At 43.5% G+C, this 24,680-nt stretch overlaps 1 protein-coding gene across 1 annotated transcript in view; it reads left to right on the forward strand.

Moving 5' to 3' along the window:
* Positions 1-3,702: 3,702 nt before the first annotated feature.
* The window catches only part of LOC110491235 (calpain-2 catalytic subunit), a 40,692-nt gene continuing 19,714 nt past the window's right edge, over positions 3,703-24,680 (forward strand). The window contains exons 1-8 of the mRNA XM_036946001.1: positions 3,703-4,026; positions 5,068-5,137; positions 6,924-7,045; positions 16,746-16,879; positions 20,694-20,862; positions 21,339-21,422; positions 23,704-23,789; positions 24,381-24,449. Coding sequence (XP_036801896.1) covers positions 3,790-4,026; positions 5,068-5,137; positions 6,924-7,045; positions 16,746-16,879; positions 20,694-20,862; positions 21,339-21,422; positions 23,704-23,789; positions 24,381-24,449 — 971 coding nt within the window. The 5' untranslated portion in view covers positions 3,703-3,789. The remainder of the gene's footprint in view (positions 4,027-5,067; positions 5,138-6,923; positions 7,046-16,745; positions 16,880-20,693; positions 20,863-21,338; positions 21,423-23,703; positions 23,790-24,380; positions 24,450-24,680) is intronic.

Genomic DNA, 24,680 nt, shown 5'->3' on the forward strand with positions numbered 1-24,680 from the left:
TATCAAATCCATCCTATCTTGACAAGATCACAGAGACACATTGACTGGCACACAGACATTGTGGAGCCAAGAGATACACGCTTGACCTCTCCCCTCTCTGCGGCCCAAGTAACTTAGTCTTGACAGAGAACAGATACTGCAACCCCGCCACAATATTATACAAAAATAAACATTCTGATGAGAAGTAACTTACAAACATATGATGAATATAAAACATCTTACCTATGTTACCAACCAATTCTGATTATTCCCCAACACGGCTCATAATAATGTCTGGGAGGGAGTGGCATCAAACACATGGTATATAAGTTTGTGATGCGTCTGATTCCATTCACTCCGTTCCATTCACTCCGTTCCAAACATTATTATGAGCCGTCCTCCCCAATTAAGGTGCTGCAATGAAGGCGTCAATAAGGTGACAGTAATTCTATCTCAAAAACAAACGTGTGAATCAAATCAAATTTATTTATATAGCCCTTCGTACATCAGCTGATATCTCAAAGTGCTGTACAGAAACCCAGCCTAAAACCCCAAACAGCAAGCAATGCAGGTGTTGAAGCACGGTGGCTATGAAAAACTCCCTAGAAAGGCCAAAACCTAGGAAGAAACCTAGAGAGGAACCAGGCTATGTGGGGTGGCCAGTCCTCTTCTGGCTGTGCCGGGTGGAGATTCTAATTATAACATGGCCAAGATGTTCAAATGTTCATAAATGACCAGCATGGTCAAATAATAATAAGGCAGAACAGTTGAAACTGGAGCAGCAGCACGGCCAGGTGGACTGGGGACAGCAAGGAGTCATCATGTCAGGTAGTCCTAAGGCATGGTCCTAGGGCTCAGGTCCTCTGAGAGAGAGAAAGAAAGAGAGAATTAGAGAGAGCACACTTAAATTCACACAGGACACCGAATAGGACAGGAGAAGTACTCCAGATATAACAAACTGACCCTAGCCCCCCGACACAAACTACTGCAGCATAAATACTGGAGGCTGAGACAGGAGGGGTCAGGAGACACTGTGGCCCCATCCGAGGACACCCCCGGACAGGGCCAAACAGAATAACAACTCATTTAAAACTCACCACAGCAGGAAGGAGTAAATATGGTTACATTACCTTGCCTAGTAGCTAGCTATACTAATGATCTGCTGTCTGGAGGGTAACAGCAAACAGACCAACGTCTTCCTGCAGTCAAGTAAGCACACTGTTGACTCAAGAGATGCTAAAATCAGTCCATCTATGAATTTCTCATGCATTTAAATGGAAAGACAAATAGACGGCTCATCTAGCCAGTCTAATGTTGCTAACTAAACTCAGCAAAAAAATAAACGTACTCTTACCTGTCAGCTGCGTTTATTTTCAGACAACTTAACATGTGTAAATATTTGTAGGAACATAAGATTCAACAAATGAGACATGAACTGAACAAGTTCCACAGACATGTGATTAACAGAAATGGAATAATGTGTCTCTGAACAAGGAGGTGGGCCGGGTCAAAATCAAAAGTAAGTCAGTATCTGGTGTGGCCACCAGCTGCATTAAGTACTGCAGTGCATCTCCTCCTCATGGACTGCACCAGATTTGCCAGTTCTTGCTGTGAGATGTTAACTCAATCTTCCACCAAGGCACCTGCAAGTTCCCTGATATTTCTGGGGGAAATGGCACTAGTCCTCAACCTCTGATCCAACAGGTCCCAGACATGCTCAATGGGATTGAGATCCATGTTCTTCGCTGGCCATGGCAGAACGCTGACATTCCTGTCTTGCAGGAAATCACGCACAGAACGAGCAGTATGGCTGGTGGCATTGTCATGCTGGAGGGTCATGTCAGGATGAGTCTGCAGGAAGGGTACCACATGAGGGAGGAGGATGTCTTCCCTGTAACGCACAGCATTGAGATTGCCTGCAATGACAACAAGCTCAGTCCGATGATGCTGTGACACACCGCCCCAGACCATGACGGACCCTCCACCTCCAAATCAATCCCGCTCCAGAGTACAGGCCTCGGTGTAACGCTCATTCCTTCGACAATAAATGCCAATCGACCATCACCCCTGGTGAGACAAAACCGTGACTCGTCAGTGAAGAGCACTTTTTGACAGTCCTGTCTGGTCCAGCAATGGTGGGTTTGTGCCCATAGGCGACATTGTTGCCGGTGATGTCTGATGGGGACATGCCTTTACAACAGGCCTACAAGGACTCAGTCCAGCCTCTCTCAGCCAATTGCGGACAGGCTGAGCACTGATGGAGGGATTGTGCATTCCTGGTGTAACTCGGGCAGTTGTTGTTGCCATCCTGTACCTGTCCTGCAGGTGTGATGTTCGGATGTACCGATCCTGTGCAGGTGTTGTTAAACGTGGTCTGCAACTGCGAGGACAATCAGCTGTCCGTCCTGTCTCCCTGTAGCGCTGTCTTAGGCGTCTCACAGTACGGACATTGCAATTTATTGCCCTGGCCACATCTGCAGTCCTCATGCCTCCTTGCAGCAAGCCTAGGGCACGTTCACGCAGATGAGCAGGGGCATCACCCAGTTGTATTTCAGAGTCAGTTGAAAGGCCTCTTTAGTGTCCTACGTTTTCATAACTGTGACCTTAATTGTCTACTGTCTGTAAGAAGTTAGTGTCTTAACGACCATTCCACAGGTGCATGTTCATTAATTGTTTATGTTTAACCCTTTACAATGATAAGATATGTGAAGTTCTTTGAAAGACAGGGTCCCTTTTTTTGCTGAGTTTAGCTAGCTAGATCACAGGTATTGTGTAAATTGAAAAACTTTCCCAAGACAGTTCACAGATGTCAATTTAAACCATTTTTTGCCAATTTATTCTTTACTAAATTTAGCTAACAGGATGTTTAATCCAGAGATTCTTACCTTTGCCAGGATTCAGCAGTCTCATCCACATCATCATGGCCCATTAGCAGCTAATATTGATAAAAGTCACCTTGTCTGAGAGAGATTTTCATAGTTATCAAAACGGCACACCTGGGTAAGCCTACGTGAAACACAGCCCTTATTTTAAGTGTTACTTAAATCCCCTATAGGGAACAGTAATGGTGGAAAAACGATTGGAACCATTTCCTTGTTTGACCGCTAGGTTTTATGGGTATTATGACTCATACTGTGGTACTCTATAAGGGCAGCATCACTTTTCATTTGAGGAACTCGTTCCTTTCTTTATCAGGCATGTAATGTGGTTCTATTTGTCGAGTTAGCTATTGTGACAATATTTTACTGTTCGGAAGTGCAAGTCACTTGGTGGTGGTCACTACTGTAACGCCTGGCTGTCATTGAGGTCTAGTAACGGCTGATGGCTAATGCCCCCTGCTGGTAGACATTATTACTGCAACACGTTGGCCAGATGTGGCATGTACGTCCACAAGTCTTAGGGTAGAGCGCCATCTTTCGGCCATCAATCGCACACACCTGTGGCTTTCTACCTGTATGTTCATAGCATGGAATAGAGTAGAGAATTGACTCGGATTTTATATTAATCCACCCATATGATATTCAAAAATATTATTTCAATTCCAGGTGAGTGTACATCCGGAGTAGTTGATCTTCCGTGTTCATTTTCACAATAAATACTTTTGAACTGGTAAACGTTGACGAAATGAACAGTTCCTGATTAGTTCCGGTCATAGAAATCTATGTAAACATTGTAAAAAAAAAAACCCAAAAATATAACTTGCACGGACTTGCGAACCACGCCTGAAACTCCAGGGGCGGAGGAGAAGAATTTGACTATTCCACCAGCCCAACTGTTTTCCTCTTCACTGTGTCAACGCAGACTTCCACAATGGCTGGTGTGGCATCTACGTTGGCCAAGAAGCGGGCATTGGCCGCTGGGTTTGGCACTAATGCCAACGCGTCAAAGTACCTAAACCAAGACTTCCAATCTCTCAGGAGCGAGTGTCTGAGAAAAGGTTCAATATTTACCGATTGCACTTTTCCAGCTGCACCGGAGTCGCTCGGATTCAAAGAGCTTGGCCCGAATACTTCCAAAACCAGAGGTGTGCAATGGAAGCGACCTGGGGTAAATTACTGCGCGTCTTATACTCACTGCATTTACGCATGATTGAAGTGTCTGCTCTATGACAAGACGTTCACTGCACTTAAAATAATATATATATACATATATATATATATATATATACAAATAGACCAAAGTGTTATTAAAAATTGCATTTTCTATCACTGGAAGAAAAAAACGCCGGAACATGTGTCAGTTGTTTTTTAGATGGGCGAGTCCGGATGCGTGTCCTTTTTGATACCCAGTGGCTAATCGATGTAAATCCATTCACATTACAATATTATTTTCTACCTAAAGCAACTCATGTCTTGGGCTAAATCAATGACCGGCCAGAATGACTCATCCAGCTATTTGTACGAAACTTTAGTTACACATCTGATCTGATCCTACAGGGTTTTGGCTGTGAATAGATCTGATGTGTGATCTGATCCTACAGAGTTTTGGCTGTGGTAGATCTGATCTGTGATCTGATCCTACAGAGTTTTGGCTGTGAATAGATCTGATCTGTGATCTGATCTTACAGGGTTTTGGCTGTGGTAGATCTGATCTGTGATCTGATCCTACAGAGTTTTGGCTGTGAATAGATCTGATCTGTGATCTGATCCTACAGGGTTTTGGCTGTGGTAGATCTGATCTGTAATCTGATCCTACAGGGTTTGGGCTGTGGTAGATCTGATTATGTGATCTGATCCTACAAGGTTTTGGCTGTGGTAGATGTGATCTGTGATCTGATCCTACAGGGTTTTGGCTGTGGTAGATCTGATATGTGATCTGATCCTACAGGGTTTTGGCTGTGGTAGATCTGATCTGTGATCTGATCCTACGGGGTTTTGGCTGTGGTAGATCTGAACTGTGAACGGATCCTACAGGGTTTTGGCTGTGGTAGTGTTGACAGTAGATCAACTCCATGTCTAGGCTAACTCATGTGTACAGACATTATCTCCCTGAGTAAAGATAGTGTATGACTGTAAACAGGGCTGTTAAAGATTGGCCCTCAGTATATCTTTCACCGTCTTATTCGTGTGTTGATCCCTCCCTGAATAGGAACTGGTGTCCAACCCAGAATTCATCGTTGGTGGAGCCACGAGAACCGACATCTGCCAAGGAGGTCTGGGTAAGTCTACCTTTACATTAGGAGGTCTGGGTAAGTCTACCTTTACATTAGGAGGTCTGGGTAAGTCTACCTTTACATTAGGAGGTCTGGGTAAGTCTACCTTTACATTAGGAGGTCTGGGTAAGTCTACCTTTACATTAGGAGGTCTGGGTAAGTCTACCTTTACAATAGGAACCAAAACAGGAACCATACCAAAACCACAGGGCCGGTTTGCCAACAGTGTCCATGTTTTCATCTTTGAGGAAGAGATGGTATAGTAGTCAAAGTGAATGTGATTGATGTAATAGCACAACCAGTTATTGCTTTAACCAATGAGGTGATTTGTTTTCCTAGACTACCAATGAATAGCCTCCATCTCAGGTTGTTATCTCTCTCACAAGGTATAATAAGGACTCAGCGGTCTAAGGCACTGCATTTCAGTGCAAAAGGTGTCACCATAGTACCTGGTTCGAATCCAGGCTGTATCACATCCGGCCGTAATCAGGAGTCCCATGGGGCCGGCACACAATTGGCACCAGCGTCGTCCGGGTTTGGCCGGGGTAGGCCGTCATTGTAAATAAGAATTTGTTCTTAACTGACTTACCTAGTTTAAATAAAGGTTGAATAAAGCATCGACCACAGGGATATATTTAAATGGAAACCAATCCAGTAAGCCTGCTGAGGGGGATGTCCGGTCACTCTTTATGAGGATCGTCCCATAAAGATGATCTACAGATGGTCATACTATCAACAAACTCTCTGTTGATAACCAGCTGCTTGATAAGGTTAGGGTGAGGGCTAAGGTTAGGGTGAGGGCTAAGGTTAGGGTGAGGGCTAAGGTTAGGGTAAGGGCTAAGGTTAGGGTGAGGTCTAGGGTTAGGGTAAGGGCTAGTATTAGAGTTAGTAGATAGTGAAAATGTCTATAGATAGATAGTCCATCTGTAGATGCTCTAATGTCTATCCAAAGGGGTTAACTGAAGCCCTAATTAAACCAGTTACTGGAAAGCTCAGCTGTTCCTTTGAAAATGTCCATTTAGTCTTCATGTTAAGTTGATTTATTTTATCTTTATTTAACTAGGCAAGTCAGTTAAATTAAGAACAAATTCTTATTTACAATGACGGCCTAGGAACAGTGGGTTAACGGCCTCGTTCAGGGGCAGAACGACAGATTTTTACCTTGTCAGCACGGGGATTCGATCTTGCCACCTTTCGGTTACTAGTCCAACGCTCTAACCACTAGGCTTCCTGCCGCACCAGATAGTGTAGCCTCGTCCTCAACCGTTAAATCATCTTCTCGTGTGTGTGTGTGTGTGTGTGTGTGTGTGTGTGTGTAGAGGCTATATCATCCTCTGTTTCCTTTTAACACAGAGGATAAAGGACACTTTTATTCACAGATCGCTTCAGATTGTCAGTCCCCACAGGAGTGTGTGAGCTGTGAAGGTGTGTCTGGTACAAAGTAAACAGTTGCCCAGAGTAAACTAGTACACTGTGCTCTTAACCAGTCGTGTTAGTTGACAGTAAATAGCGGTTCTCAGTTCTGTCTGTCAGACAGCATATTCTATAGCGTGAGAGTTTGAGAGAGCAATGGCCGGGGTCGACTAAACCAGTTAAACTAGAAGGAACGCCTCACTCGCTCACCGTAAACACGGTAGTTAAGCCAGGTTTAACCAGGGTAGGGATGGGGCCCGCCCAGAGGGAAATGTGTTGACAATTTGACTCATTATGTTATAACTCATCTTTAGACACACACACACACACACACACACACCCACACACCAAACATGTGTCTCCTCTCTGTTCTCTCCAGGTGACTGCTGGCTCCTGGCAGCCATCGCCTCTCTGACCCTGAATGAAGATGTGATGGCCCGGGTCGTTCCTGAAGGACAAGGATTTGGACGTGGAGAGTACGCTGGGATCTTTCACTTCCAGGTAGAGATAAACTCAAATTCTAGAGTTATACAGGCTGAATCAAAAAATGGCAGCCTATACATTACTTTTTATTAGGCTCTGGCACAAAGTACACTATAAATCAGTCCTATTCAAACTTTTTCAGCAAGGGGGTCAAATTTCTTTCCACCAGAAATACTGGTATTTTCCCCATGACCTTCTCTCGACCCCTGACCCCCAACCCCATATCTAATTTACATTTACGTCATTTAGCAGACGCTCGTATCCAGAGAGATTTACAATAGTGAGTGCATACATTTTAATGACTCAACCTTATAACCCCTACATTTTTACATCAACAAATTACCTTCAATTCAGTACATTTTCATCTCTTTATCAAAACGAAAAGAAATCAATAAATACATTTACCCAATAGTTTTATTCATTATTATTATCTTTCTCCAAATGATCTTTCCCAGACAATAATTTGTACTCCTGAATTTTCTGTTCCTAAAATGTTCATTTATTATTTAATTTTTTTAATTTTGGCAACCGAACTGCAGTTCACCCCCTGACCCCGACTTTGAATACCACTACTATGAAAGAAACAGTGCTATATTGTGTATATAGTTCAAGTATACAGTATTTAATGTGACTATACAGCTTAAATTAACCCAGCCAGACGTCACACCTCATTCTCATTCTGGAGAACGCTAGAACGTCAAGCCCTGTCTTATGTTGTCTCATATATGTGGTATTAGAATAACAATGTGACATGGTATGAACAACACCCACATGAAGAGGCCCTGGTTCGCCCGCAACACAATACAGTACCTTTGTCAAAGCCTCAGTTAGGTAGGGCGTATCCTCTGTCAGACGTGCAATACACCCTGGAGATGGGACAATCGGTTAAGTCACTTGTGGATTACCCAAACTCAGTAATGTGATGTGATTACTTTCAGTTACTTTTGGATTCCCTAAACTCAGTAATGTGATTACTTTCAGTTACTTGTGGATTACCCAAACTCAGTAATGTGATGTGATTACTTTCAGTTACTTTTGGATTCCCTAAACTCAGTAATGTGATTACTTTCAGTTACTTTTGGATTCCCCAAACTCAGTAATGTGATTACTTTCAGTTACTTTTGGATTCCCCAAACTCAGTAATGTGATTACTTTCAGTTACTTTTGGATTCCCCAAACTCAGTAATGTGATTACTTTCAGTTACTTTTGGATTTCCCAAACTCAGTAATGTGATTACTTTCAGTTACTTTTGGATTCCCTAAACTCAGTAATGTGATTACTTTCAGTTACTTTTGGATTTCCCAAACTCAGTAATGTGATTACTTTCAGTTACTTTTGGATTCCCCAAACTCAGTAATGTGATTTACTTTCAGTTACTTTTGGATTTCCCAAACACAGTAATGTGATTACTTTCAGTTACTTTTGGATTCCCCAAACACAGTAATGTGATTACTTTCAGTTACTTTTGGATTCCCCAAACACAGTAATGTGATTTACTTTCAGTTACTTTTGGATTCCCCAAACTCAGTAATGTGATTACTTTCAGTTACTTTTGGATTCCCCAAACACAGTAATGTGATTTACTTTCAGTTACTTTTGGATTCCCCAAACACAGTAATGTGATTTACTTTCAGTTACTTTTGGATTCCCCAAACACAGTAATGTGATTTACTTTCAGTTACTTTTGGATTCCCCAAACACAGTAATGTGATTACTTTCAGTTACTTTTGGATTCCCCAAACACAGTAATGTGATTACTTTCAGTTACTTTTGGATTCCCCAAACACAGTAATGTGATTACTTTCAGTTACTTTCGATTAAAGTATCTGTATTGTTGCTGGTAACGTAACTAACTACATTTATTATTATTATTTTTTGTAATCATATTACATCTAGCTGACTTACAAGCTACGTTACCAGCAACCCTGTATAAAAGATGAACCGTTCTGGAAGTTTCCCTCCCTATCAAGATGGGTCATTGTGTTAACCTGAGACTAGGGTGTCCGCCCAAAAACGCACTGCTTTGGGGATGAAATGTAACTTCCTTTTCTTATTAAAATATATATATATATATTTTTTTACCAAGACCAATATAATTCTTCATGTTCTGAATTGTTCAGTGGCTTCTTTCTCTAACATTTTATTAACATTTTATATCTGGGGGAAGAAAAAAAAAAACCCGTAGGATTTCATAACCTAAGGGACAGATTTAAATGAACTAGGGGAGAAGGGGCTGGTGCAACTCAAGGTGTCGTTAACAAAAATGCACCCCACCCTCCTCCCCAACATTACAAAGGTTTCCACATGATCCTCCCCTTGTATTGTAAGATAAATTGAACATCCTTCCCCTCAGAATTAACCCAGGATAATGTTCACCACCAAAAAATAGTTCAAAAATTATATGAGAGCCGAACACTCTAGGAGCTCAGATACAATAATTGAATAACTTCATTAATATCCAACAATTCCAGCAAAAGTGGAGAGGCGGCAGGTAGCCTAGTGGTTAGAGTGTAGGGACGGCAGGTAGCCTAGTGGATAGAGTGTAGGGACGGCAGGTAGCCTAGTGGATAGAGTGTAGGGACGGCAGGTAGCCTAGTGGATAGAGTGTAGGGACGGCAGGTAGCCTAGTGGTTAGAGTGTAGGGACGGCAGGTAGCCTAGTGGATAGAGTGTAGGGACGGCAGGTAGCCTAGTGGATAGAGTGTAGGGACGGCAGGTAGCCTAGTGGATAGAGTGTAGGGGCGGCAGGTAGCCTAGTGGATAGAGTGTAGGGACGGCAGGTAGCCTAGTGGATAGAGTGTAGGGACGGCAGGTAGCCTAGTGGATAGAGTGTAGGGGCGGCAGGTAGCCTAGTGGATAGAGTGTAGGGGCGGCAGGTAGCCTAGTGGATAGAGTGTAGGGACGGCAGGTAGCCTAGTGGATAGAGTGTAGGGGCGGCAGGTAGCCTAGTGGATAGAGTGTAGGGGCGGCAGGTAGCCTAGTGGATAGAGTGTAGGGACGGCAGGTAGCCTAGTGGATAGAGTGTAGGGACGGCAGGTAGCCTAGTGGATAGAGTGTAGGGGCGGCAGGTAGCCTAGTGGATAGAGTGTAGGGACGGCAGGTAGCCTAGTGGATAGAGTGTAGGGACGGCAGGTAGCCTAGTGGATAGAGTGTAGGGGCGGCAGGTAGCCTAGTGGATAGAGTGTAGGGGCGGCAGGTAGCCTAGTGGATAGAGTGTAGGGACGGCAGGTAGCCTAGTGGATAGAGTGTAGGGACGGCAGGTAGCCTAGTGGATAGAGTGTAGGGACGGCAGGTAGCCTAGTGGTTAGAGTGTAGGGACGGCAGGTAGCCTAGTGGATAGAGTGTAGGGACGGCAGGTAGCCTAGTGGATAGAGTGTAGGGACGGCAGGTAGCCTAGTGGATAGAGTGTAGGGACGGCAGGTAGCCTAGTGGTTAGAGTGTAGGGACGGCAGGTAGCCTAGTGGTGGCAGGTAGCCTAGTGGTTAGAGCGTAGGAGCGGCAGGTAGCCTAGTGGTTAGAGCGTAGGGGCGGCTGGTAGCCTAGTGGTTAGAGCGTAGGGACGGCAGGTAGCCTAGTGGTTAGAGCGTAGGGACGGCAGGTAGCCTAGTGGTTAGAGTGTAGGGGCGGCAGGTAGCCTAGTGGTTAGAGTGTAGGGACGGCAGGTAGTCTAGTGGTTAGAGCGTCGGGACGGAAGGTAGCCTAGTGGTTAGAGCGTAGGGACGGCAGGTTACCTAGTGGTTAGAGCGTGGGACGGCAGGTTGTCTAGTGGTTAGAGTGTAGGGGCGGCAGGTAGCCTAGTGGTTAGATTGTTGGGCCAGTAACCGAAAGGTTACTAGATTGAATCCCCGAGCTGACAATGTAAAAATCTGTCCTTCTGCCCCTGAACACGGCAGTTAACCCCACTGTTCCTAGGCTGTCTGTCAGACTACCACTAGGAGATGCTGCTGTCTGTCAACACTACCACTAGGAGAGGCTGCTGTCTGTCAACACTACCACTAGGAGAGGCTGCTGTCTGTCAACACTACCACTAGGAGAGGCTGCTGTCTGTCAACACTAACCACTAGGAGAGGCTGCTGTCTGTCAACACTACCACTAGGAGAGGCTGTTGTCTGTCAACACTACCACTAGACCACTAGGAGAGGCTGCTGTCTGTCAACACTACCATTAGGAGAGGCTGCTGTCTGTCAACACTACCACTAGGAGAGGCTGCTGTCTGTCAAAACTACCACTAGGAGAGGCTGTTGTTTGTCAACACTACCACTATGAGAGGCTGCTGTCTGTCACCACTACCACTAGGAGAGGCTGCTGTCTGTCAACACTACCACTAGGAGAGGCTGCTGTCTGTCAACACTACCACTAGGAGAGGCTGCTGTCTGTCAACACTACCACTAGGAGAGGCTGCTGTCTGTCAACACTACCACTAGGAGAGGCTGCTGTCTGCCAACACTACCACTAGGAGAGGCTGCTGTCTGTCAACACTACCACTAGGAGAGGCTGCTGTCTGTCAACACTACCACTAGGAGAGGCTGCTGTCTGTCAACACTACCACTAGGAGAGGCTGCTGTCTGGCAACACTACCACTAGGCAGTGGTGGAGAAAGTACTAAATTGTCAGACTTGAGTAAAAGAAAATGACTCAAGTAAAAGGAAGTCACCCAGTAAAATAGTACTTCAGTAAAAGTCTAAAAGTATTTGGTTTTAAATGTAATATATGCTAAAATGTACTTAAGTCTCAAAAGAAAAAGTATAAATAATTAAAAATTCCTTATATTAAACAAACCATGTAAAGTTTACACCACTGCCACTTGGAGACGCTGCTCTCCTACACATATCAGCCTTGTCTAGAAACAATCCCTTTACCTCTACCACCCTAGCAACAATCCCTTTACCTCTACCACCCTAGCAACAATCCCTTTACCTCTACCACCCTAGCAACAATCCCTTTACCTCTACCACCCTAGACCCTAGACACAATCCCTTTACCTCTACCACCCTAGACCCTAGAAACAATCCCTATACCCCTACCACCCTAGACACTAGAAACAATCCCTTTACCTCTACCACCCTAGACCCTAGCAACAATCCCTTTACCCCTACCACCCTAGACCCTAGCAACAATCCCTTTACCCCTACCACCCTAGACCCTAGAAACAATCCCTTTACCCCTACCACCCTAGACCCTAGAAACAATCCCCCCCTACCACGCTAGAAACAATCCCTTTACCCCTACCACCCTAGACCCTAGAAACAATCCCTTTACCTCTACCACCCTAGAATCAATCCCTTTACCTCTACCACCCTAGAAACAATCCCTTTACCTCTACCACCCTAGAAACAATCCCTTTACCTCTACCACCCTAGAAACAATCCCCTTACCTCTACCACCCTAGAAACAATGCCTTTACCCCTACCACCCTAGCCCCTAGACACAATCCCTTTACCTCTACCACCCTAGAAACAATCCCTTTACCTCTACCACCCTAGAAACAATCCCTTTACCTCTACCACCGTAGACCCAAGAAACAATCCCTTTACCTCTACCACCCTAGAAACAATCCCTTTACCTCTACCACACTATAAACAATCCCTTAACCCCTACCACCCTTGACCCTAGAAAGAATCCCTTTACCTCTACCACCCTAGAAACAATCCCTTTACCTCTACCACCCTAGACCCTAGAAACAATCCCTTTACCTCTACCACCCTAGAAACAATCCCTTTACCTCTACCACCGTAGACCCAAGAAACAATCCCTTTACCTCTACCACCCTAGAAACAATCCCTTTACCTCTACCACACTAGAAACAATCCCTTAACCCCTACCACCCAGACCCTAGAAACAATCCCTTTACCTCTACCACCCTAGAAACAATCCCTTTACCTCTACCACCCTAGACCCTAGAAACAATCCCTTTACCTCTACCACCCTAGAAACAATCCCTTTACCTCTACCACCCTAGACCCTAGAAACAATCCCTTTACCCCTACCACCCTAGACACAATCCCTTTACCCCTACCACACTAGAAACAATCCCTTTACCTCTACCACCCTAGAAACAATCCCTTTACCTCTACCACCCTAGAAACAATCCCCTTACCGCTACCACCCTAGAAACAATGCCTTTATCCCTACCACCCTAGACACAATCGCTTTACCTCTACCACCCTAGACCCTAGAAACAATCCCTTTACCTCTACCACCCTAGAAACAATCCCCCCTACCACCCTAGACCCTAGAAACAATCCCCCCCTACCACCCTAGAAACAATCCCTTTACCCCTACCACCCTAGACCCTAGAAACAATCCCTTTACCTCTACCACCCTAGAAACAATCCCTTTACCTCTACCACCCTAGAAACAATCCCTTTACCTCTACCACACTAGAAACAATCCCTTAACCCCTACCACCCTAGACCCTAGAAACAATCCCTTTACCTCTACCACCCTAGAAACAATCCCCCCTACCACCCTAGACCCTAGAAACAATCCCTTAACCCCTACCACCCTAGACACTAGAAACAATCCCCCCTACCACACTAGACCCTAGAAACAATCCCTTTACCCCTACCACCCTAGAAACAATCCCTTTACCCCTACCACCCTAGAAACAATCCCTTTACCCCTACCACCCTAGACACTAGAAACAATCCCTTAACCTCTACCACCCTAGACACTAGAAACAATCCCTTATCCCCTACCACCCTAGACACTAGAAACAATCCCTTAACCTCTACCACACTAAACCCTAGAAACAATCCCTTTACCCCTACCACCCTAGAAACAATCCCTTTACCCCTACCACCCTAGACACTAGAAACAATCCCCTCAACCACCCTAGACACTAGAAACAATCCCTTATCCCCTACCACCCTAGACACTAGTGGATATCAAGGTTGATTCTGGACACGGCCATTCCTTATCAGGTATGTGAGCTAAGGGATGTACTGATACGTTTTGGAAGTTTCCATTGTGTTAGGGTGGGAGGCCCTAGAGAGAGGTGTGGTGTGGGAAACCTTGGGTTTAGCGCAGAGGACACCTCAGTCAGTCAGAATGAGGTTTTATGCAATCGCACATTCCCCGCCATGGATCTAACAGAAACCCCCTCCAGCCAATTCCTACACTAATTGTTGACAGGGAGTACATTTTGCTTATGGGCCCTTCCCGACAATGCAGAGATAAATAGTAGAACAATAATAATGAGGAATAAATCCACAACGAGTAATGATAACTTGGATATATATATATACACGGGGGTGCCAGTACCGAGTCCATGTGCAGGGGTATGAGGTAATTGAGTTAGATATGTACATACAGCTAGGGATAAAGTGACGAGGCAACAGGATAGATAATAAACAGTAGTAACGGCAGCGTATGTGATGAGTCAAAAGAGTTAGTGCGAAAAGGGTCAATGCAGATAGTTGAGGAATCTATTGGTTAAAGATGCACAATGCAGAAATCACTCCACCATTTCCTGGTTGGTAAAATTCTAATAGTTTGTCCTAATTTCACTTTATGTGACAAAACAAGCAAGTCTAGTATAGAAAATCATTGTACCATCTAAACTGCTGTGAAATATATTTTCCAGAACCCGAACATAGTGTATTTTCAGCAGTTTGAAGCTGGTGTACAAAACCGAAAAGTAAACTTAAACTTAATTAAACTTGGGAAGCATAGAAATAGTGCACATAGAACAGATCACCTGCTTTTTTAGATTTGATTTCAATGCGAATGACAGATCTATAACTAACATTTCTATGTGAATTTGGTCGGGTCGCATGAAAAGTTATATATTGCAGCTTTAACAATTGAACTAACTATTTAGTAGTCTTATGGGTTGGGGGTAGAAGCTGTTCAGGGTCCTGTTGGTTACAAACTTGGTGCATCGGTACCACTTGCCGTGCGGTAGCAGAGAGTAAAGTCAATGACTTGGGTGGCTGGATTCTTTGACAATTTTTAGGGCCTTCCTCTGACACCGCCTGGTATGGAGGTCCTGGATGGCAGGGAGCTCGGCCCCAGTGATGTATACTCACAGCGACTATGGAGAGCGTGAACGCACAGTCATCCGGGAACAGCTGGTGCTCTCATGCATGGTTCAGTGTTGCTAGCCTTAAAGCGAGGATAGAAGGTATTTAGCTCGTCTGGTAGGCTCGCGTCACTCGGCAGCTCACGGCTGGGTTTCCCTTTGTAATCCGTGATAGTTTGCAAGCCCGTACCACACCCGACAAGCATCAGAGCCGGTGTAGTAGGATTTGATCTTGGTTCTGTATTGACGCTTTGCCTGTTTGATGGTTCGTCAGAGGGCGTAGTGGGATTTTTTTATAAGCGGCCAAATTAGTGTTCTGCTCCTTGAAAGCGGCAGCTCTAGTCATTAGCTCGGTGCGGATGTTGCCTGTAACCCATGGCTTCTATTTGCGATATGTACGTACGATGCACTTTTTAATGGAGCGGGCGACCGATGTGGTAAACTCCTCAGTGCCATCGGATGAATCCCGGAACATAGTCCAGTCTGTGCTAACAAAACAATAGCTTAGCATCTGCGTCATCTGACCACTTCCGTATTGAGTGGTACTTCCTCTTTTGAGTTTTTGCTTGTAAACAGGAATCAGGAGGATAGAGTTATGGTCAGATTTGCCAAGTGGAGGACAGGGGAGAGCTTTGTATGCGTCTCTGTGTGTGGAGTAAAGGTGACCTAGAGTTGTTTTCACCTCTAGTTGCACAGGTGACATGCTGGTAGAAATGAGATAAAACGGATTTCATTTTTCCTGCATTAAAATTTCCGCCTCTCGGTGAGCCTTTTCTTGTTTACTTACGACCCAATACAATTGTGCGGCGCTATTGCAAGCATTGGTTTGTGGTGGTAAATAGACAGCTACGAAAAACACAGAGCCATCTTCTCCTTCAAGTGTCTGGGATTTGGGTCTGGTCTGGGATAATCCATGTGTCTTTCGCCTCTGACTCATTGAGGTAGTCCTGGCCCAAATCAAGGTTAATGATAGCTGTTCTGATGTCCAGAAGCTCTTTGCGGTCATAGGAAACGATGGCGGAAACATTACGTACAAAAAAAGGTTATGATCAGTACAAGAAAATATACAAAATAGCACAAATGGTCAGGAGCCTATAAAACTGCCGCTATTCCCTCCAGCACCATTGTCTGCAAAGAGTTCTGGAATGTTTGTCCGGCACCATTCTCTGCAAAGAGTTCTGGAATGTTTGTCCGGCACCATTCTCTGCAAAGAGTTCTGGAATGTTTGTTCGGCACCATTCTCTGCAAAGAGTTCTGGAATGTTTGTCCGGCACCATTCTCTGCAAAGAGTTCTGGAATGTTTGTCCGGCACCATTCTCTGCAAAGAGTTCTGGAATGTTTGTCCGGCACCATTCTCTGCAAAGAGTTATGGAATGTTTGTCCGGCACCATTCTCTGCAAAGAGTTCTGGAATGTTTGTCCGGCACCATTCTCTGCAAAGAGTTCTGGAATGTTTGTCCGTCACCATTCTCTGCAAAGAGTTCTGGAATGTTTGTCCGGCACCATTCTCTGCAAAGAGTTCTGGAATGTTTGTCCGGCACCATTCTCTGCAAAGAGTTCTGGAATGTTTGTCCGGCACCATTCTCTGCAAAGAGTTCAGGAATGTAAACCATTATTTCGTTCTGCAATTCAATGCGGATCCTTCTCATTTGTTGAAGTGGAAATGTGGAATGTTGTCTGTTGTGGTCCTCTTCAGTTCTGGCAGTTTGGTGAGTGGGTGGACGTGGTGATTGACGACCGGCTGCCAACGAAGGATGGAAAGCTGCTGTTTGTTCACTCAGCCGAGGGCTCTGAGTTCTGGAGCGCCCTGCTGGAGAAGGCCTACGCCAAGTAAGATACAGCACCATAGTACATACATGGTTTATGCTAAGACACAGCACCATAACACATACATGGTTTATGCTAAGACACAGCACCATAACACATACATGGTTTATGCTAAGACACAGCACCATAATACATACATGGTTTATGCTAAGACACAGCACCATAATACATACATGGTTTATGCTAAGACACAGCACCATAATACATACATGGTTTATGCTAAGACACAGCACCATAATACATACATGGTTTATGCTAAGACACAGCACCATAATACATACATGGTTTATGCTAAGACACAGCACCATAGTACATACATGGTTTATGCTAAGACACAGCACCATAATACATACATGGTTTATGCTAAGACACAGCACCATAATACATACATGGTTTATGCTAAGACACAGCACCATAATACATACATGGTTTATGCTAAGACACAGCACCATAGTTCATACATGGTTTATGCTAAGACACAGCACCATAGTTCATACCTGGTTTATGCTAAGACACAGCACCATAATACATACATGGTTTATGCTAAGACACAGCACCATAGTTCATACCTGGTTTATGCTAAGACACAGCACCATAATACAGTACGTGGTTTGTGCTAAGACACAGCACCATAATACATAAAGTATGTGGTTTATGCTAAGTTACAGTACTGTAATACATACATGGTTTATGCTAAGACACAGCACCATAATACATACATGGTTTATGCTAAGATACAGTACCTTAATACATACATGGTTTATGCTAAGACACAGCACCATAATACATACATGGTTTATGCTAAGATACAGTACCTTAATACATACATGGTTTATGCTAAGACACAGCACCATAATACATACATGGTTTATGCTAAGATATAGTACCTTAGTACATACATGGTTTATGCTAAGACACAGCACCATAATACATACATGGTTTATGCTAAGACACAGCACCATAATACATACATGGTTTATGCTAAGACACAGCACCATAGTTCATACATGGTTTATGCTAAGACACAGCACCATAGTTCATACCTGGTTTATGCTAAGACACAGCACCATAATACATACATGGTTTATGCTAAGACACAGCACCATAGTTCATACCTGGTTTATGCTAAGACACAGCACCATAATACAGTACGTGGTTTGTGCTAAGACACAGCACCATAATACATAAAGTATGTGGTTTATGCTAAGTTACAGTACTGTAATACATACATGGTTTATGCTAAGACACAGCACCATAATACATACATGGTTTATGCTAAGATACAGTACCTTAATACATACATGGTTTATGCTAAGACACAGCACCATAATACATACATGGTTTATGCTAAGATACAGTACCTTAATACATACATGGTTTATGCTAAGACACAGCACCATAATACATACATGGTTTATGCTAAGATATAGTACCTTAGTACATACATGGTTTATGCTAAGACACAGCACCATAATACATACAGTATGTTGTTTATGCTAAGATACAGCACCATAATACATACCTGGTTTATGCTAAGACACAGCACCATAATACATACATGGTTTATGCTAAGACACAGCACCATAATACATACATGGTTTATGCTAAGACACAGCACCATAATACATACATGGTTTATGCTAAGACACAGCACCATAATACATACATGGTTTATGCTAAGACACAGCACCATAATACATACATGGTTTATGCTAAGACACAGCACCATAGTACATACCTGGTTTATGCTAAGACACAGCACCATAGTACATACATGGTTTATGCTAAGACACAGCACCATAATACATACATGGTTTATGCTAAGACACAGCACCATAATACATACATGGTTTATGCTAAGACACAGCACCATAATACATACATGGTTTATGCTAAGACACAGCACCATAGTACATACCTGGTTTATGCTAAGACACAGCACCATAGTACATACATGGTTTATGCTAAGACACAGCACCATAATACATACATGGTTTATGCTAAGATACAGCACCATAATACATACATGGTTTATGCTAAGACACAGCACCATAGTACATACCTGGTTTATGCTAAGACACAGCACCATAGTACATACATGGTTTATGCTAAGACACAGCACCATAATACATACATGGTTTATGCTAAGATACAGCACCATAATACATACATGGTTTATGCTAAGATACAGCACCATAATACATACATGGTTTATGCTAAGACACAGCACCATAGTACATACCTGGTTTATGCTAAGACACAGCACCATAGTACATACCTGGTTTATGCTAAGACACAGCACCATAGTACATACATGGTTTATGCTAAGACACAGCACCATAATACATACAGTATGTTGTTTATGCTAAGATACAGCACCATAATACATACATGGTTTATGCTAAGACACAGCACCATAATACATACCTGGTTTATGCTAAGACACAGCACCATAATACATACAGTATGTGGTTTATGCTAAGTTACAGTACTGTAATACATACATGGTTTATGCTAATGAATATATTGTCTCTCTGTCTCAGGGTGAATGGATGCTATGAGTCTGAATATATTGTTTGTCTCTGTCTCAGGGTGAATGGATGCTATGAGTCTGAATATATTGTCTTTCTCTGTCTCAGGGTGAATGGATGCTATGAGTCTGAATATATTGTCTATCTGTCTCAGGGTGAATGGATGCTATGAGTCTGAATATATTGTCTTTCTCTGTCTCAGGGTGAATGGATGCTATGAGTCTGAATATATTGTCTCTCTGTCTCAGGGTGAATGGATGCTATGAGTCTGAATATATTGTCTTTCTCTGTCTCAGGGTGAATGGATGCTATGAGTCTGAATATATTGTCTTTCTCTGTCTCAGGGTGAATGGATGCTATGAGTCTGAATATATTGTCTGTCTCTCTGTCTCAGGGTGAATGGATGCTATGAGTCTGAATATATTGTCTGTCTCTCTGTCTCAGGGTGAATGGATGCTATGAGTCTGAATATATTGTCTGTCTCTCTGTCTCAGGGTGAATGGATGCTATGAGTCTGAATATATTGTCTGTCTCTCTGTCTCAGGGTGAATGGATGCTATGAGTCTGAATATATTGTTTGTCTCTCTGTCTCAGGGTGAATGGATGCTATGAGTCTGAATATATTGTCTTTCTCTGTCTCAGGGTGAATGGATGCTATGAGTCTGAATATATTGTCTCTCTGTCTCAGGGTGAATGGATGCTATGAGTCTGAATATATTGTCTTTCTCTGTCTCAGGGTGAATGGATGCTATGAGTCTGAATATATTGTCTGTCTCTCTGTCTCAGGGTGAATGGATGCTATAAGTCTGAATATATTGTCTCTCTGTCTCAGGGTGAATGGATGCTATGAGTCTGAATATATTGTCTGTCTCTCTGTCTCAGGGTGAATGGATGCTCTGAGTCTGAATATATTGTCTCTCTGTCTCAGGGTGAATGGATGCTATGAGTCTGAATATATTGTCTGTCTCTCTGTCTCTCTGTCTCTGGGTGAATGGATGCTATGAGTCTGAATATATTGTTTGTCTCTGTCTCAGGGTGAATGGATGCTATGAGTCTGAATATATTGTCTGTCTCTCTGTCTCAGGGTGAATGGATGCTCTGAGTCTGAATATATTGTCTCTCTGTCTCAGGGTGAATGGATGCTATGAGTCTGAATATATTGTCTGTCTCTCTGTCTCTCTGTCTCTGGGTGAATGGATGCTATGAGTCTGAATATATTGTTTGTCTCTGTCTCAGGGTGAATGGATGCTATGAGTCTGAATATATTGTCTGTCTCTCTGTCTCAGGGTGAATGGATGCTATGAGGCTCTGTCAGGGGGCTCCACCACTGAGGGCTTTGAGGACTTCACAGGAGGGATAGCAGAGAACTATGACCTGAAGAAGGCTCCCTCCGACCTGTTCCAGATCATCAGGAAAGCCCTGGCCTCTGGAGCTCTGCTGGGCTGCTCCATCGACGTGTGTACAACTTCAGATTATAACATTTATATTACTATCATCATCATCCAGTTTGGAAGGTTTCAGGTTTAATGAAAACATGATTGTGATATGTTGTTGTTTTACGGGATAAGAGCATCTTCTATAACAAACATAATGGAGACTGTTACATGCAGTGAAGGACATGATAATATCTAAGATTTGGTTTTAATAGCATGATACTTGAGTGGGGGGGTTCTTCACAGCACTGTGCACAAAACATAAGTCAGAGCGATAAAAACATCTGTCACCTTTTTAAATGCAGTAAACATTTGGTGGTGGTTTCCTGGGCACAGATTAAGCCTAATCCTAGACTAAAAAGCAAGCTGAATGAACTGTGTCCGTGGATAATTATTTTAGTGCAGGTTCTGTGTGCTGTTTGGTTGTGATATTATCAGGGTTTTTTTCCATGGTGTTGGTTCTGATTTAGTTACGGTTCAGGTTCCCTGTCTCTCCAGATCACCAGTCAAGCAGACTCGGAGGCCGTCACCTATCAGAAGCTGGTGAAAGGACACGCCTACTCTCTGACCGGGGCAATGGAGGTAACGTTAGACAGACTCAATATTTCATACAGCACGGGTTCCCCGACTGGAGGGCAGAATTTGGCCCGCTGTTGGTTTTATTTGGCCCCCCCTCAAGTTTTCGGAGCAACCCCCCCCCCCCCCCCCCCCCCCCCCCCACACACACACACACAAAAAAAGATGGTTAAACACCAGGAAATCATCTCCTAGTGATTTTAATTGAAGAAATCCGCTCCCAAGTATTCCAACGCATAATAGAGAGAGACTTTCGATCATATACAAATGTAAGCAATGTTTGAAATTATTAAGTTTTAGTCAAACATTATCTACTTGGGCTTCTTCCGGTCAATTTGCAGTCTACTCAACAACAACAACAGCAACAGCAACAACAACAACAACAACAACAACATCGTCCATCGGCTGAATGTAGTTGTCGATCCCTGTCATACAGTATATCCACAAAGTCCAAGCCTGGTCGCAGGTCTGTGTGTGATTTATAGCCAACTTTTATGTACGATGTATGCATTATGTTGAGTGTGTCATGTGTCTATGTTGCATACAGCAGTACTGTGTGACTGACACAAGTTAATCCTATCATATTGACAACGACCATATATATATATATATGAGTTGGCTATACAACACCAACAGATCCAGCCTATCAAAGTTCCTCATAGTATATGACAGTAGTCGCCAACCGATCGATCGCGATCTACTGGTCGTTGTTCAATGCATTAGGAGTCTATCACCAAACATTTCTGTTGAAAATTCAAGGATAAAAGGCATGGGCACCTTTTAAAAATTTGTGTTGCGCTGTTGACCTCCGGTGCACTTGATTCAGAAGTCCTGCGCACCGGATAAACAAAGTGTTCCCATTTTGAACCATTCAATTTGTCTGAAAAGACAAACTCCGCCTGCCCGGCGGACCGGGAGATCTGTGGGTAAATCGAGTGCGCCTACTGGGCTGGCCAATCAGATAGCTCTGCGCGAACAGAGCTTCGACGGACACAGCAAAGTTTGATACTAACCTACGTAAAAGTAACTAACTTAAAGCCATGACCACAGAGAAACTGTCAAAGAGCTGCAGTTTTTGACTGAGTTCATTTTTCTGTTTTTATTCAGCACAAAACATAAAAGCTCTTCTCCGTAATTCCACTCGCGCTGCAGCTTCAATGAATGAGTAGCCGATTATATCGATAGCTCTGCGTTTTAATTATTATTAGCAGCTTGTCGTATCAAATCTAATATCGATGAATAATTTACATTCTCTGTTCATAGGAACAATATTTAATTTGTTCATGAGGCAGATGCGACTCGTTACGCCACCAGGTGGAAGACTGGCCCCTCTGATCAGTCTCACCGGAGGAAAGGAAAGCGAGAGCGAGCAGGGACTGAGAGTCGGACCGTCTGCAGCTCTCTCCCTCCGCTGAGACTAATGCCGTGTTCAAAACAACTGGGAAGTCGTAATCTCCGACTTCCGAATTCAATGCGTTCCAGACAACTGGGAACTTGGGGGGGGGGGGGGGGGGGGGGAACGAGATCTGGCATATAGACAATATGCTGTGATAATGTATTAGACCAGGCATATAGCCAATATGCTGTGATAATGTATTAGACCAGGCATACAGCCAATATGTTGTGATAATGTATTAGACCAGGCATACAGCCAATATGCTGTGATAATGTATTAGACCAGGCATATAGACAATATGCTGTGATAATGTATTAGACCAGGCATATAGCCAATATGCTGTGATAATGTATTAGACCAGGCATATAGCCACTATGATGTGATAATGTATTCGACCAGGCATATAGCCAATATGCTGTGATAATGTATTAGACCAGGCATATAGCCAATATGCTGTGATAATGTATTAGACCAGGCATATAGCCACTATGATGTGATAATGTATTAGACCAGGCATATAGCCACTATGATGTGATAATGTATTAGGGCTACTGCACACCTCATTCATACATAGCTGTTTTTATTTCTGTTAATTTTATAAATCTGAGCGGTAGATCTGAGCTTACTTTTGGACTGCGAAAGTTGATCTTGACTCGGAAATTGTTGGTGACGACTGATGTATGAGATCTGTCTGAACCCAAAGCAGGACCTAACTACTGTATGATGACCTTACTAAACCTTAACTACTGTATGATGACCTTACTAAACCTTAACTACTGTATGATGACCTTACTAAACCTTAACTACTGTATGATGACCTTACTAAACCTTAACTACTGTATGATGACCTTACTAAACCTTAACTACTGTATGATGACCTTACTAAACCAGGTGAACTACCGTGGGCGCAAGGAGAAGCTGGTCAGAGTGCGTAACCCCTGGGGAACAGTGGAATGGACTGGGGCCTGGAGTGACAAGTAAGAGAGAACCTCAGAGTAGTGGGTGGGTTCAATTCAAACTGGGTGGGTTCAATTCAAACTGGGTGGGTTCAATTCAAACTGGGTGGGTTCAATTCAAACTGGGTGGGTTCATTTCAAACTGGGTGGGTTCAATTCAAACTGGGTGGGTTCAATTCAAACTGGGTGGGTTCATTTCAAACTGGGTGGGTTCAATTCAAACTGGGTGGGTTCAATTCAAACTGGGTGGGTTCAATTCAAACTGGGTGGGTTCAATTCAAACTGGGTGGGTTCAATTCAAACTGGGTGGGTTTAATTCAAACTGGGTGGGTTCAATTCAAACTGGGTGGGTTCAATTCAAACTGGGTGGGTTCATTTCAAACTGGGTGGGTTCAATTCAAACTGGGTGGGTTCAATTCAAACTGGGTGGGTTCAATTCAAACTGGGTGGGTTCAATTCCAGTTCAGTTAATTTAGGAAGTCAACTGAGAAATGTTATTGGAATTTCAACTTGCTTTCTGAATTGAATCAACACTGATGGTTACCACACACTTGTTAAAGAAACGGATTATTCTCTCTTTGTCTCTCTCTCTTTCTCTCTCTCTCTCTCTAGCTCCTCGGAGTGGAACAGCGTAGATTTTTCTGAGCGTGACGTTGTGAAAGCAGACGATGGAGAGTTCTGGTAAAGTGTTTTTTTTCTACAGCACTCAACGGGCCAGCCCATAATTATATCCCAAGGATCTGTTATTTTAATGATTTATTTTCTTATTTTAGCTCCCTTACGGCCACTTAAGCAACACGTTATAATCTCATTATCCTAAGTATCTGTTATGATTAAAGTTGTGTGGGTCTAAGCCAAGGTGTGCCTGGGTTTAACCGTGTGAGTCGTGTCATGGCTTGTGTCTGATCAAAT

Source organism: Oncorhynchus mykiss, chromosome 16, assembly GCF_013265735.2.
Source record: "Oncorhynchus mykiss isolate Arlee chromosome 16, USDA_OmykA_1.1, whole genome shotgun sequence".
Lineage (NCBI taxonomy): Eukaryota > Metazoa > Chordata > Actinopteri > Salmoniformes > Salmonidae > Oncorhynchus > Oncorhynchus mykiss.